The sequence below is a fragment of the Pristiophorus japonicus genome, chromosome 21 (genome assembly GCF_044704955.1).
Source record: "Pristiophorus japonicus isolate sPriJap1 chromosome 21, sPriJap1.hap1, whole genome shotgun sequence".
Lineage (NCBI taxonomy): Eukaryota > Metazoa > Chordata > Chondrichthyes > Pristiophoridae > Pristiophorus > Pristiophorus japonicus.
The window spans coordinates 22,324,694-22,341,088 of record NC_091997.1 but is presented as its reverse complement, the minus strand read 5'-3'; the positions used below and the strand labels follow the sequence as shown (position 1 = coordinate 22,341,088).

Below are 16,395 nucleotides of genomic sequence, written 5' to 3'. Positions count from 1 at the left end.
AAGGTCTATACCATACATGTTGTTGCACTTATTTTACCTATAGATTTGAGCACACTTGGAATTTAAGTATTCTAGATGTATATTGCATAGGTATGGTGTTCCCTATACAGCAGCACACACTGCATTACTATTTGGAGCATTTTTTTTTTATTAAACTGAAAATGATTTACTAATTAGTCATAAGAATCATTGCAACGTCCAGTAACATTGTACCTATAACTTAAAGGCATAATTCTACATTTAGCTTCAAACAAAATACATTCAAGACTGCATTAATCTAAACAAGAATTTTCAAATAGTAAATATGGCTCTGGAATAGGCAACCATAAATACTATGCTGTACCAAGAATTTCTGCATTACTGACGATGCAAAGTGCTGAAGTGCCCTTTCACCCCCACTTCCCACTTCTGTTACCTCACAATTAAATTAAATCCAATATATTGAACCAGTTTGGAGCACAAAAATACCACTGGCAAGTGCAACAGCCACAGCAATTGATAACATATGATTCTTTTAAGAAAACTATCAGAAATATTTAATACTTCCAAAGGAGCACCAGTCCTTCATCAATGTATTAATTATTTGGTAGTCTGTACAACTTAAGGGAAAGATCTAATACTATTGTCTAAATATTCTCACCTTCCCGCTGGAGAGCAGCGGGGGGGGGGGGGGGGGGCGAAGAGAAAGCACTGAATAACGGCACTTGCAAATCTCACATCAAAGTCATCTGAGCAGAAGGCAATGAGGACAAAAAAAATTAAAAATCAAGTGCCAATAGTATTTGCGTATTTAGACTAATATTTGGGAGGAAAAATAAAAGGAATATTTACAAGAAACTAAACAAGGCAAGTACGAGGTATGCCAGATTTGAGCTCTTTGGTCCTGAGTGAGAGGTTATATCCACCATTCCATGGATTCGTCTCTGCAGGGCTGTTTAATGAATACCAATCAATACTCATTCCACAAACCTAACACTTAGAGCCCTTAAGATTTACAGCATCTCTGAGCTACATTCAAGGACAAATTCCAGAGAAAAGAACAGCATTTTAACTCTGTGCCAACACTCATCATAGGTATATGATTACTCCGCGTCTATTATACAAAGCTGGCCAATGAACATAAAACAACCAAGTGCTGCACAAATGCTGTTCAACTAGTGCAAATAATTAAATGGCCAGCTTGGAGCTGAAAGATAGCTGAATACTTGCTCACAGGTATGTAGCAAAACAGGCTAATATTGAGCCTTGAGCCAGGTTGTTGAGTTTTAAATTGGTAACAACTGTGTGTCTGATCTCATAATCCTCCCTACAGTATAAATATATTCTTTTGATTTAAATGGTTGATGGTTACCACAGGGTTGTCATGGAGGATTACACGCAAGGGTTCAAAGAAGATTCTGAAATATGGATTATGCACTGTACTTGATCCATTGCATGGAAATTTTAAATTAGGTGCCAGGGCCTCCTCGGCCTTGGAAAGGAACTGCTGGTTCTCGGGCTATGTAGTGATTAGGTCAAATGTATTAAACCACAATATAAATCCATTTCTCTACATGCTTCACTAAGCCTTTCTGATAATCATTCTGCCTTTCCCAAAACTACTCATAAGCAAAAACTTATTTGAACCCCTGCGTATAAATGCAAAAGTTATCAGACTGAGTTCCACACTCACCACTTTAATTTATCATTTGCTCCAGACGAGAAAGTTGAGCTCTTGATGACTTCTCCCATTTCCTCCCGGCAGAAACTGAAGTTATTGATGGTCCACATATAGGAGAACTTCACCACTTTTATCTAGCAGAGGGAAAAAGAATTGGAAAAGCAAATAAATACTTGAATATTGAAATAAATTGCAATTATAACACTACAAAGAACAGCAGATCCTCACGTTACTTAATGATTAATTTAACGGGCAGGAAAAGACCAGCTGGTCAATCATGCAAATTTTCCCAACGGCAGTTCAATCTGAGTATGAGAATTCATGTTTAGATTAGTACAGCATTCATAGATTCCAAATCTATGGCAGATAACACAATGAACTCCGAACGCCATTAAGTAACGAATCGATTGATAATGAATGCAAATCATAAAGAGTTCCTGAATACCACCGAGCTGCTTTATTGACCACAAGTTCGTGCCAAATTTGCGGATGACACTAAGTTGGGTGGCAGTGTGAGCTGCGAGGAGGATGCTATGAGGCTGCAGAGTGACTTGGATAGGTTAGGTGAGTGGGCAAATGCATGGCAGATGAAGTATAATGTGGATAAATGTGAGGTTATCCACTTTGGTGGTAAAAACAGAGAGACAGACTATTATCTGAATGGTGACAGATTAGGAAAAGGGGAGGTGCAAAGAGACCTGGGTGTCATGGTACATCAGTCATTGAAGGTTGGCATGCAGATACAGCAGGCGGTTAAGAAAGCAAATGGCATGTTGGCCTTCATAGCGAGGGGATTTGAGTACAGGGGCAGGGAGGTGTTGCTACAATTGTACAGGGCCTTGGTGAGGCCACACCTGGAGTATTGTGTACAGTTTTGGTCTCCTAACCTGAGGAAGGACATTCTTGCTATTGAGGGAGTGCAGCGAAGGTTCACCAGACTGATTCCCGGGATGGCGGGACTGACCTATCAAGAAAGACTGGATCAACTGGGCTTGTATTCACTGGAGTTCAGAAGAATGAGAGGGGACCTCATAGAAACGTTTAAAATTCTGACGGGGTTAGACAGGTTAGATGCAGGAAGAATGTTCCCAATGTTGGGGAAGTCCAGAACCAGGGGACACAGTCTAAGGATAAGGGGGAAGCCATTTAGGACCGAGATGAGGAGGAATTTCTTCACCCAGAGAGTGGTGAACCTGTGGAATTCTCTACCACAGAAAGTTGTTGAGGCCAATTCACTAAATATATTCAAAAAGGAGTTAGATGAAGTCCTTACTGCTAGGGGAATCAAGGGGTATGGTGAGAAAGCAGGAATGGGGTACTGAAGTTGCATGTTCAGCCATGAAATTGAATGGCTGTGCAGGCTAGAAGGGCCGAATGGCCTACTCCTGCACCTATTTTCTATGTTTCTATGTGTCCTTGCATCCTGAATTGTGCTAGGTTATTCATTCTCCTATGCAATCTATTTCCGATGACTCTAGAAGAGACAGCTCGGCACAGCTCAGCTCAGTTGGCAGCTCTAACTACTGGGTCAAAGGTTGCAGGTCTGAGCTCATAATTTAGGCTGGAAATCCAGTGAAAAAATTAGCGATTTCTGCATGATCAGAGATACTGAGCTTCAGAACAGACATTAAACTGAGGTCCTGAATGCCTCCTCCAGTGATTCAGATGGATGTTAAATATCCCAGAGCACTACACTACTCAATGAGGGACTCTCTTTTGCAATCCTAACCAATATTCCTTCTTGAACCAATACCACCAAATGTAATTAACTGGTCAGTTATCATAGAAACATAGAAAATAGGTGCAGGAGCAGGCCATTCAGCTCTTCTAGCCTGCATTCAATGAGTTCATGGCTGAACATGAAACTTCAGTACCCCCTTCCTGCTTTCTCGCCATACCCCTTGATCCCCCGAGTAGTAAGGACTTCATCTAACTCCCTTTTGAATATATTTAGTGAATTGGCCCCAACCACTTTCTGTGGCAGAGAATTCCACAGGTTCACCACTCTCTGGGTGAAGAAGTCTCTCCTCATCTCGGTCCTAAATGGCTTACCCCTTATCCTTAGACTGTGACCCCTGGTTCTGGACTTCCCCAACATTGGGAACATTCTTCCTGCATCTAACCTGTCTAAACCCGTCAGAATTTTAAACGTTTCTATGAGGTCCCCTCTCATTCTCTGAACTCCAGTGAATACAAGCCCAGTTGATCCAGTCTTTCTTGATAGGTCAGTCCCACCATCCCGGGAATCAGTCTGGTGAATCTTCGCTGCACTCCCTCAATAGCAAGAATGTCCTTCCTCAAGTTAGGAGACCAAAATTGTACACAATACTCCAGGTGTGGCCTCACCAAGGCCCTGTACAACTGTAGCAACACCTCCCTGCCCCTGTACTCAAATCCCCTCGCTATGAAGGCCAACATGCCATTTGCTTTCTTAACCGCCTGCTGTACCTGCATGCCAACCTTCAATGACTGATGTACCATGACACCCAGGTCTCGTTGCACCTTCCCTTTTCCTAATCTGTCACCATTCAGATAATAGTCTGTCTCTCTGTTTTTACCACCAAAGTGGATAACCTCACATTTATCCACATTATACTTCATCTGCCATGCATTTGCCCACTCACCTAACCTATCCAAGTCACTCTGCAGCCTCATAGCTCACACTGCCACCCAACTTAGTGTCATCCGCAAATTTGGAGATACTACATTTAATCTCCTCGTCTAAATCATTAATGTACAATGTAAACAGCTGGGGCCCCAGCACAGAACCTTGCGGTACCCCACTAGTCACTGCCTGCCATTCTGAAAAGTACCCATTTACTCCTACTCTTTGCTTCCTGTCTGACAACCAGTTCTCAATCCACGTCAGCACACTACCCCCAATCCCATGTGCTTTAACTTTGCACATTAATCTCTTGTGTGGGACCTTGTCGAAAGCCTTCTGAAAGTCCAAATATACCACATCAACTGGTTCTCCTTTGTCCACTTTACTGGAAACATCCTCAAAAAATTCCAGAAGATTTGTCAAGCATGATTTCCCCTTCACAAATCCATGCCGACTTGGACCTATCATGTCACCATTTTCCAAATGCGCTGCTATGACATCCTTAATAATTGATTCCATCATTTTACCCACTGCTGAGGTCAGGCTGACCGGTCTATAATTCCCTGTTTTCTCTCTCCCTCCTTTTTTAAAAAGTGGGGTTACATTGGCTACCCTCCACTCAATAGGAACTGATCCAGAGTCAATGGAATGTTGGAAAATGACTCAATGCATCCGCTATTTCCAAGGCCACCTCCTTAAGTACTCTGGGATGCAGTCCATCAGGCCCTGGGGATTTATCGGCCTTCAATCCCATCAATTTCCCCAACACAATTTCCCGACTAATAAAGATTTCCCTCAGTTCCCACTCCTTACTAGACCCTCTGACCCTTTTTATATCCGGAAGGTTGTTTGTGTCCTCCTTAGTGAATACTGAACCAAAGTACTTGTTCAATTGGTCTGCCATTTCTTTGATCCCCGTTATGACTTCCCCTGATTCTGACTGCAGGGGACCTACGTTTGTCTTTACTAACCTTTTTCTCTTTACATACCTATAGAAACTTTTGCAATCCGCCTTAATGTTCCCTGCAAGCTTCTTCTCGTACTCCATTTTCCCTGCCCTAATCAAACCCTTTGTCCTCCTCTGCTGAGTTCTAAATTTCTCCCAGTCCCCAGGTTCGCTGCTATTTCTGGCCAATTTGTATGCCACTTCCTTGGCTTTAATACTATCCCTGATTTCCCTCGATAGCCACGGTTGAGCCACCTTCCCTTTTTTATTTTTACGCCAGACAGGAATGTACAATTGTTGTAATTCATCCATGCGGTCTCTAAATGTCTGCCATTGCCCATCCAGTCAACCCCTTAAGTATCATTCGCCAATCAATCCTAGCCAATTCACGCCTCATACCTTCAAAGTTAGCCTTCTTTAAGTTCTGGACCATGGTCTCTGAATTAACTGTATCATTCTCCATGCTAATGCAGAATTCCACCATATTATGGTCACTCTTCCCCAAGGGGCCTCGCACAATGAAACTGCTAATTAGTCCTCTCTCATTACACAACACCCAGTCTAAGATGGCCTCCCCCCTAGTTGGTTCCTCGACATATTGGTCTAGAAAACCATCCCTTATGCACTCCAGGAAATCCTCCTCCACCGTATTGCTTCCAGTTTGGCTAGCCCAATCTATGTGCATATTAAAGTCACCCATTATAACTGCTGCACCTTTATTGCATGCACCCCTAATTTCCTGTTTGATGTCCTCCCCAACATCACTACTACTACACAACTCCCACTAACGTTTTTTGCCCTTTGGTGTTCTGCAGCTCTACCCATATAGATTCCACATCATCCAAGCTAATGTCTTTCCTAACTATTGCATTAATCTCCTCTTTAACCAGCAATGCTACCCCACCTCCTTTTCCTTTTATTCTATCCTTCCTGAATGGTGAATACCCCTGGATGTTGAGTTCCCAGCCCTGATCATCCTGGAGCCACGTCTCCGTAATCCCAATCACATCATATTTGTTAACATCTATTTGCACAGTTAATTCATCCATCTTATTGCGGATACTCCTTGCATTAAGACACAAAGCCTTCAGGCTTGTTTTTTTAACACCCTTTGTCCTTTTAGAATTCTGCCGCACAGTGGCCCTTCCTGTTCCCCGCCCCGGGCCTCTCCGCCCCCCACCCCACCCCATCTCCCCTCCGTCTCCTGCCTCTGCCTCCCTTTTGTCTCCCTCTGTCTCCCTGCATTTGTTCCCATCCCCCTGCCATATTAGTTTAACTCCTCCCCAACAGCACTAGCAAACACTCCCCCGAGGACATTGGTTCCGGTCCTGCCCAGGTGCAGACCGTCCGGTTTGCACTGGTCCCACCTCCCCCAGAACCGGTTCCAATGCCCCAGGAATTTGAATCCCTCCCTGCTGCACCACTGCTCAAGCCACGTATTCATCTGCGCTATCCTGCAATTCCTACTCTGACTAGCACGTGGCACTGATAGCAATCCCGAGATTGCTACTTTTGAGGTCCTACTTTTTAATTTAGCTCCTAGCTCCTTAAATTCGTTTCGTAGGACCTCATCCCTTTTTTTACCTATGTCTTTGGTACCAATGTGCACCACGACAACTGGCTGTTCTCTTGTTCATCATCTTGCTGTTTGGGCAATGTTGTTGGCGCAGAATGGCTAATGCATAATTGTCATTGCACTTCAATGTGTGAAGCATCTTGAAATTTCGTGATGTGATGTGGCGCTATATAAAAGCAAGAGGTGATCGCCTCATACTGCTCTTTAGGATTTAGCTGTTCAGTAATGGGTGTTAATGAAAGATATCAACAATTTATATGCAAGATCTTATATTTCTCTCAGCTAGCACGTTAAAAATACTCATGTCATTGGTCACCTCGCATCGAACTTACTAGACTTGACAATTCACCATCAGCCCTACAATACCCTCTTCCAGTCATATCACTTAAGTTCTTCACAGATTCCACTGGGTAAAAAAAGCCTTAAGGAAATGCAATTTGCTAGAAGTTCAAATTTCAGAAACAGAAAATGGTCTGTCAATTTTGAGACTCCACTGCATATAATTTCATAGCTGTTTGAGGAAGAGTAAAATTTACATTTAGATTTGTTTTGGCACTGGCAATGACTGTACACACACTCCATTCCCTAGAAGCTACAGGACATTCACACAAAAGGATTAATACTGTTGTCTAGTCACCAGTTGGCAGCTCTAACCACTGGGTCAGAGGTTACAGGTCTGAGCTCATAATTTAGGCTGGAATTCCAGTGCAATGATTAGAGATTTCTGCCTTTATCAGAGTTACTAAGCTTTGGAACAGGATCCAGCCAAGCCAGTTTTAATTTGGAAATAATCTAATGATTACTGAAAAATTCTATATTTGGTAAAAATGGTTAAATTATCTGCAATTTTCTTTTAATGTGTCCTCTAAATGATAACAGATTGGCTCAATCATTTACTGGGGGAAAAACTGAGGATAAAATCCAAGGGAACTTTACACATTGGCGAAACAAAAAGGCCACAGCTCTAGTAGAATGCATTTTAACTTCACTGGGCAGTTTTCTACTTGCCAATAGGTAAAGGAAAACCTCAATACAGGTGCAGCTTTCCAAATCCGGAACCCTCGGGACCAAGGCTGTTCCGGATTTTGGAATGTCTTTCTGACGTCACAAATCTGGAAACACCCGAGCCCAGGTTCGCGTATTTCCGGATTTCGGAACGTCAAGGGGGGGGGGGTGGGGGGGGGAAGAGAAGAGAGAGAGAGAGAGAGAGAGAGAGAGAGAGAGCTCGCCGAACAACTGTTCGAGTCTCCGGACAATGAGGTGTTCGGGCAGGGCCCTGCCGCTGGAGGAGCTGGTCCCATCGCGGAGATGGTGTTCGGTCAGGCTGGCAAGGAGGCCTCGAGGTACGGGCAGTGGCGGCGAGGCCCAAGGTCAGGCAGCGGTGAGGGGCGGTGAGACCAGGCCAGAGGTCGGCAGGTCCGGATTCCGGAACATTTTACGGATGCCGGACGACCCTGCCACCAATCGGTTCGGAGTCCGGAACGTTGCATCCGTTAATAGTTCTGTCAGCTGGTGTAAAGTCAAAAATGCTCAACTTCCAACCTTCAATGTGCTCTGCACAACATGGTCAGGCACATGACAGAACCAGAACTTGAAAAGTTGTATCCAAGTTACTATATCACAATTTAGAAACCCACTCAGGCTCCCCAGAGGATTAACGTGCAAATATGCCTCATGATATGGCAGCAAATGAGTCACTCAAACCAGTAAGGTCCCAGATATAATTTCCAATCAGCATTAAGTTATCTCTTTATTCCCTGATCACTATCCAAGTCACCCAGGATCAGGCTTGGCAGCAATACCTTCTCACAGTCAAATATCCTACAAACATTTATTAATTGGGCTCGCACTTGAAGCCCCTGGAAGGTTGCTAGTGCCCATGGAACTGTACCCCAGGGCATGAGTCACCACCTCCAGGAAAGATGAAGCACAATTTACAGACCAGACAAAGCTTTCTAAAAATGGGCATAAGAAGCTAGATAGTGCCAACATACATTTCTTCACCCATCTCCCACACCCAAGGAATGCTGGAAAGGACTGTTTAAAAGGACTAGCCTACCTGTGTATAGCACCAGCTCTCTGCCACAGGCCCACTTGACATTTCAGCCGGAGGTGGTGGACTCGGTACCCTTGACATCGCCAGCTTGACTATTCTGCAGGTTTTCACAAGGCCGATGAAAGAAATCTCTGTAGAAACCTTATCCTGTTACTGTAAAAAGGTGAACACATCAGTTATTTAAAGGGGGCAGTTATAGTGTTTTTTGGCCAGTTTGTGTGGCCAGTTTGTGTAAGGTAATCAAAATAGCTATCTGGCTCCCTTTAAATTCAATTTAGAGGGTGGTGAAGGAATTCTATTACGTTCCAAAGGAAAACTATAGTTTACAATATCAAGTGCTTAAATGTGTAATACCAGTTATTGTATTTTGCAGGAAATAAGATAACAAATATATTTACTAGATGCCTTTCATCAGCTTAGAAATCCTACAACATTCAATAATCCGATAACAGATCAACAGCATTAGGCCAAGCCTGTAGGAATTGAATTCAACTCAATTCATCTTTAACAGACAAACCAGCCCACTCTTTTCACTTTCCAGAACCGCATTTGAACCAGAGTTTCCAATTGTTGGATGCCCAAGTCTGTGCTACCCAGCTATAGTCAGTCATTCCTAAACTAAACCTATTTATTCAACCTTTGGGCGGAAAGATGAGGAGAAATATATTACCAATACTGGGTGTGCAGTAAAACCTGAAAGTTACAGATCCATATCCTACTTACCATATCCAAAGTGGTTTATAAATCGTGCTGTCATTAAAAACATCCATAAGGTGTCAATATTCTTTTGAAATCAGCTTTAAATGTTTACCATTTGATTCAGCAAAAATATTTTCAACCGGAAAGTTTCACTTACTACAGCAAATCACCTTTCCACTTTGTTGCAGAAGGAAATAGCTACACATTTAATCTCGGTTGCTCTCATGATTCCTTATGATTCAAAGCTGGCTAAAGGTAGCTTGGAAAGAGATATTGTGGAGAGCTTTGTCTGATGTGACACCATGAAATGGATACCGTGACACTCCACAATCCACCAATCCTATTGCTGTTTCACGTTAACAAAAAGTACAACTAAACTTATGTCTTCAATAAAGAATCTGTCCAGATACTGTAAGCTTAAAGTAATGTGTGACCGTAGTCCTTTATTACAGGTCTCCAGAGTGCCTCTCCAGCCTCTGAGGCCTCCTTATGTACAGGTGCTCCAAAAGGGATTGTGGGATCCCTTTAGACTTCAGGGAATGAGCCCTCTGGTGGTTAAACAAGGTATTTACAGGTTTACATATATAACATAAACCATATGCTAGCATGTTATGTGAACATGTTTCCATGCTACACACACTTGCCCCTCACAAACAACCACCACAGACAATGCGTCGATACCAGTGTTCAAGCAGTCCAGAGGCCAGTGTACAAATACAACTTTTCCAAGATCAGCTCATTTGAATATGTATTGTTCATGATGCCTTCAATTTCTGGTGACAGTAATCAGTGAATGATTGACTGTTGTGCATTGGGAGGTTTCGTGGGGGGGGGGGGGGGGGGGGAGAAGAGAGATGAGGGGCAGAAAGCGAGAGAAAAAAAGAGGGGGCCATGTGCAAGAGAATTTTTGTTGTTCCTGGGGCCTCTCCACCAGGTGCTATGTGCCTAGAACACTGCTAAGGCATTTCCAATTGTATTATGGAAAAGGCCAACATTTCCATGTCTCTGTTGAGTCCTGTCTCTTAGTACCATTATTCTAGCTGGCCATATTGTGCATGCAAAGCTACAGTGAGCGAACAACAGTCTGCAGGATGAGTGCAACCCAGCTGCTAGAAATGAGGCATTATTTAATGTGTTGAAGTACAATTAAAATAAATATTTCAGCATCAATAATTCTGTAATTAGTGTGGGTCATCAGGATTGCTATTCCAATGTGAATGAGACATTAACACCCCAAGGAAATGCTTGTTTTCTCTTTATTTCCCCCTCCTTTGTGCCAATGATGACATTGACTCCTGGGACTTTGGACACCTCCCAATCTCACCCAGTTATTCATGCATAAGCCGCAACAGTACTGGCAGGCTAAAGAGCATCATAACCAAGCCCACTTTCATCACCTGATGTTCAGACATCACAGTGTTGCAATAAAGAGGAAGACCTCAGCCAAATTTTCCGAGCCCAGGTGCACGAAAGGCAATGGTCATATCCCTACTGCTCATCCAGCCAAGATCAGCATAAATCAGAGACTGAACCTTGGACATCCTGGCTTAATGGGGTTCGGGCACTCAAAGGTTAAACTCTCAGGTATTGCAGGAGCCCTAGAGATGTTCCCAAGCAAGTTCAGGCAGATAAAGCCTGTTCTGAAAACACCATTATAACCACCCCATGTGGTTACTAGGGCATTATGATAGCTGCAATCACTGATGCAATGTGAACATTTGCTATGTGGCTTCTGCATCATTGAAGCCTCAGACATAATGACATACTTTAACATACTCCCAATTGTTAACTCAGCAAATTGTTTAGAAAGGAAGTTTACCAGACACCAATGCCCTTTAAAATAGATTTTCCTGTGGCTAGAGAAACATAGAACATAGACATAGAAAATAGGTGCAGGAGTAGGCCATTCGGCCCTTTGAGCCTGCACCACCATTCAATAAGATCATGGCTGATCATTCACCTCAGTACCCCTTTCCTGCTTTCTCTCCATACCCGTTTGTTCCCTTTAGCCATAAGGGCCATATCTAACTCCCTCTTGAATATATCTAACGAGCTGGCCTCAACAACTCTGAGGTAGAGAATTCTACAGGTTAACAACTCTGAGTGACGAAGTTTTTCCTCATCTCGGTCCTAAATGAAGTTCCAATTCTTTTTAGATATGTGCACTAAAAATACAACGAATCTCTGAAGTGACTCTATAAGCAGCAGAATGGTAGGTTATGATAGTCAGAAAGTGCATGCACACGTCAAACTTGGTTGTCAAGGTTTCATTCTCTATCAAATTCTGCTGAATTACAGATTAGTATTTGAACAGCTCTTGCTACATTCTGACAAATTCTGTTTGTGACTAATTTCTTACAAATCTGGAGAAGTGGCAAAAAAGCCACCAACATGCTGCAGACTGCGATGCAGTCAAAAAGGCATCAATGTAGGCGGCAGAATTCTCTTATCTCACTCACGGAGACTGAGGCATCACAACACCTGATAATCCAAAATGAGGTCATAACACCAAGCTAGAGAATTCATTCTTTAAACGCTGCCTTAAACTAACTTAACATTTGAAGAGAATGCCAAGCCAAGATAGGAGATGGTTGCAGTGTGTTCCTCATGCCAGCATGTGTCAAAAGATATCTGCAAGCTATTACAATGCCCAACATACAGCAGTCATGAAGAAAGCTTTCCATGTCAAATACACAAATGTTCAAAGAACAAATGTCCAAGCGTATGCACATTATTAAACCACAAACGTACTTCAATATATTTTAAATATAGCTACATTGTGCTGTGGCCAACACAACTGTTGCGATCGCTACCACCCTGCCCCCTTTTAAAAGTTGCAGCCTAAATCTAGATTGGAGGTGACCTGATTCTTTTCAAAGGGGAAACATTTTGCTTTTCTAAATTGGCAGAGCGCTATACAAGAATAACACCATCTGCAAGACCAAGGAACCTTTGGTTAAATGTTAACCTCGCCAAATAATTCATTGAGAAGTAAAGTTGAAAGAAATAAAAATAGGGCTTCGAAAACTAACAAGACTGTCGAGGCTTATGTTGAAAAATGGCCACTCGGGTAAGTCAGCAGTGATACCGACAACTGTGGAACTATACTCAAGAGCAAGTTACTGCCTTCAGGATAGGTCAGAAGAAAATGGAAGGGGAATATAAAATGAGCAATATTACTACTGCCCAAAAGGCAAACAATTAACCAATTTTTTGAATATATGTTATATCTTCGCAGCATGAATTTTCACAATGTGGCCAGCACCTTTTAAAAATGAAATACACTTGATGTTAGGCTGGAACAATGTTGACAAAAACAGCTTGCAAAGTATTAGAATTTAAGAAAGCAGATGGCTGCTAACTAGAAAATGCAACACTTTGTAAAATTCACGAAACATAAACTCTTTGCAAAGGGACGGGGAGCCTTTTCGCAAGCCTTCACCAATGCCTCTGTGAAGACAGTACAGGGAGGTGCACATCAGCACATTCCGAGAACCAGACCAATTTTTCCCCTTCCTTTGTAAAGAAGCACCTGACCCAAAGCCAGCACTTCCCCGCAAAGATTAGAAATAGTGCTGAAGGTTGTGGGCATTAGCCTGCATCCCTCAGTCCATACTGCTCACCATACGGCACCACTCGCGCACAACTATTTATTCATTCCAGTGGAAAGGCCGTCATCCGTCAGCAATACCAAGCCAAAATACAGCAGCACCATCAGGGCAAAGTCAGAAACAGCTAGTACTGTACAAAATCCAGATCAGCTCAGTAAGTGTTCAAACCCATAGATAAGTAACGTGGGTGCCAGTCCAAATATGGAGTAATCCGTTATTAAAACTTAGCTCACCAAAAATAAGGCCAATACAGAGAAAGCTGCACTGAAGTTAGAGATTTCAATTATATAAACTGCATCACCAACTTTCAGCAAATTGGCTGCATCAATTGTTTGCCAATGCATTAACTATTTAAATTCTGCCCTCTTGAGCACCCTTGATTATAAATCGCTCAACCATTGGTGGGGGTGCCTTCTGTTGCCTAGGCACCAAAGCTCTGGAACTCCCTCCCTAAACCTCTCTGCCACTTTACCTCTCTTTCCTCCTTTAAGACGCTCCTTAAAACCTACCTCGCTGACCAAGTGTTTGGTTATCTGCCATAATTTCTTGTGGCTCGGTGTCAAATTTATTTGTTTTGACTTATAACATTCCTGTGAAGTACCTTGGGAGGTGTTACTACATTAAAAGGTGCTATATAAATGCAAGCTGTTGTTGTAACCCTGAACAAGTATGCAATCCAAGTCTTTGAAAAACCTGGATACGTTTCATTCTTAAAGTACAGACCATTCCACTAAAGTGAACGCTTGCATTAAGAACATCATGACTGAATAATGTTGGTGGTGATAGAATGATAAGATTGTGATGTTATCGCTTGTGGCTGTGAATGCTCATATACAGTCTGACCCCATCTAGTAGATACCCTGTTGTATAGAGATGCATATAACCTTGAGATAGTCACATGGCACTATACCACATCCAGAAACCTAGAGGAAGACATGAACATCTCGGTGGAATGCAAAATATCTTTAAAAGAATTAAACTGCAACACGAAAAGATGCATTCAAACCGCAGCTTCCTCTGGAACAAAGCATATACATAGACCAAGCGCAATCTTTCATTACTTAACACCTAAATGCCTTTTCCGAAGTTTCAGTAAATCAGCTCAAACTGAATACAGTTGTATCATATTACTTTCCCTCTTCACCAATAGTTCTGCTCAATGACTTCAGATTACATTTAAATAAACTCGAGTGTAAGAACCAGATTTCATTATGTTCTGCAGAGCAGAACTAACTGCTGTAAAATCCGATCCAATGCTTTGATGAAATTTGCATACTGTACACACAATGAGGATATAGGGGAGGACTAGTCTCTCAGTACAACCCACCCCATCAAGCATTTTTCATTGAAATTGTAAAATTGGACCCTGGAGCTAAATAATACACCATGCAGCAAGAAGCAGCCCAGACATCTATCAAGCCAACATTGCCAATTGGAAAAGAAGTTTGAGGGGCCAATAGAAGCACCTCACTACCTCGTGTTCCAGTAACACACCAAAATAAATCAATACACTACTACAAGTATTCCAAATATTTGTTCAGAGTGTTATAAAATTGGCAGACGTCTTAAAAATAATCCAATGTACAAATACTAGAGGGATAAGGGGCTTTGAAGTAATTTAATGTCAGTTACGGCAGAAAACACAATTAACCTTTAAGTTTTCAACTCAATACAAATCCATACAAAGTAATGGACTAGATGAGGAAAGCCTATTTCACACCGTATGAAATTTGAGACACTTTGCCAGACTTTTAGTTTTCTATTAGCTCACAGCTAAAGCCGCCTAATAGTTACTAGCATTTAAACCACACCTCTCTATGCTTTTGCCAAGAGCAGAACTGTTGCAGCTACCGCTCAACATTTTATATCAATCTTTAAAAGTCTGCGTGAAGTACTAATGGAATTCTTAGTGAAGCTTCACCCTGCTCCTTCTGCAGATGGAACTTAGTCCCAGTGTTATCACATGGAATTCTGTCCCTTTACGCTCAAGTCTAAACTCACCATCACCAATCAAACCAAGGTTATTGCAGCATGCGCAGGGAAAGCCACAAGGACAGAACACATAGGGTACAAATGAGTTGATCTGGAGCACTGGCTTAACCCCACCTAGAGTACTACAGTGCGAACTACTAACTTTGGAAGAGTACAGAGGAGGGCAGCTAAACTGAAACGATATTATGCATCTGAACAAAGAATCAATGAGTGTTTTCATTGGAGGGAAAATGGTTTAGGCAGATCTTGACGATTATAAGCGGTACAGATAACCAAAACCCAATACATTGCTTGGTATAACCACACACTAACCATTGGTTGCAGATTCAAGCTCAGAAAATAAAGGGTGAATGAACGACGTCACAAGGGCTATGAATTTCTGGAATTTAGCATCACCAAATTTAAGAGTGAGACATTGATATTTTGCCAAAAGTAGCTGAGTACAGGAAATGCAAGTTGTGGTATGTTTGAACCTGCTAGATGGACTGTGATTCCTACAAAAACCTGAAATTCAAGTCTATTTTGCTCACTGCAATTACCAATGGAGTAGGCCATTCAGCCCCTCAAGTCTACTCCACCATCAATCAAATAATCACTGATCTGTACCTCAATTTAGCTTTAGCTCCATATCTCTCAATATCCTTACCTAACAAAAATCATTCGTTCTGAAGTCTTGAAAGCTCCAATCTTCCCAGCATCCAGTCTTTTGGGCAAGAGAATTCCTAATGTATCCTTAACATTTCTCAAGTGCTTCCTGATTTTATTCCTAAATGGTCTAACTTGAAATTTAAGACAATAGCCTCGTTCTTGATTCTCCTATCAGAGGATATAGTTTCTCTGTATCTACCCTATCAAATGCTTTTTAACATTTTAAACACCTCGATCAGATCACCCCTCAGACTTCTATACTGAAGGGAATACAAGCCAAATTTATGCAGTCTGTGCTCCAATGTTCCTCCTAATTTTGGGAAAACCAGTCACGGGCTGCGCGGGACCAACAGAGTTTGCACGGCTTCGCAGCTTAAAGGGAACCTTGCTGTCCTCATAAATTAACTACAAGCTCTGGTATCATTCTGCACTGCACCCCCTCCAAGGTCAATATATCCTTCCTGAAGCGTGGTGTCCAAACTGAATGCAGTATTCCAGATGGGGGTCTGACCATCACTCAAAGGGCCCAAGTTTCCACATGATTTGCGCCTGATTTTTAGGAGCAACTGGTGGAGAACGGACTATCTTAGAAATCGCAATTC

General features: G+C 42.3%; 1 protein-coding gene across 7 annotated transcripts in view; it reads right to left on the bottom strand.

Annotated features, from left to right (window-relative positions):
- The window catches only part of spop (speckle type BTB/POZ protein), a 350,668-nt gene that overhangs the window by 52,635 nt on the left and 281,638 nt on the right, over positions 1-16,395 (bottom strand). For 4 of the 7 annotated variants that reach the window (XM_070864474.1, XM_070864472.1, XM_070864473.1 and 1 more), the window contains 2 exons: positions 8,847-8,996; positions 1,673-1,794 (listed from right to left, as the gene is read on the bottom strand). In XM_070864474.1, the coding sequence (XP_070720575.1) occupies positions 1,673-1,794; positions 8,847-8,924 (200 nt within the window). In that variant the 5' untranslated portion in view covers positions 8,925-8,996. Of the gene's footprint in view, positions 1-1,672; positions 1,795-7,119; positions 7,232-8,846; positions 8,997-16,395 lie in introns of those variants that run through there. The other 3 variants (XM_070864477.1, XM_070864478.1, XM_070864476.1) reach the window with 2 other exon arrangements.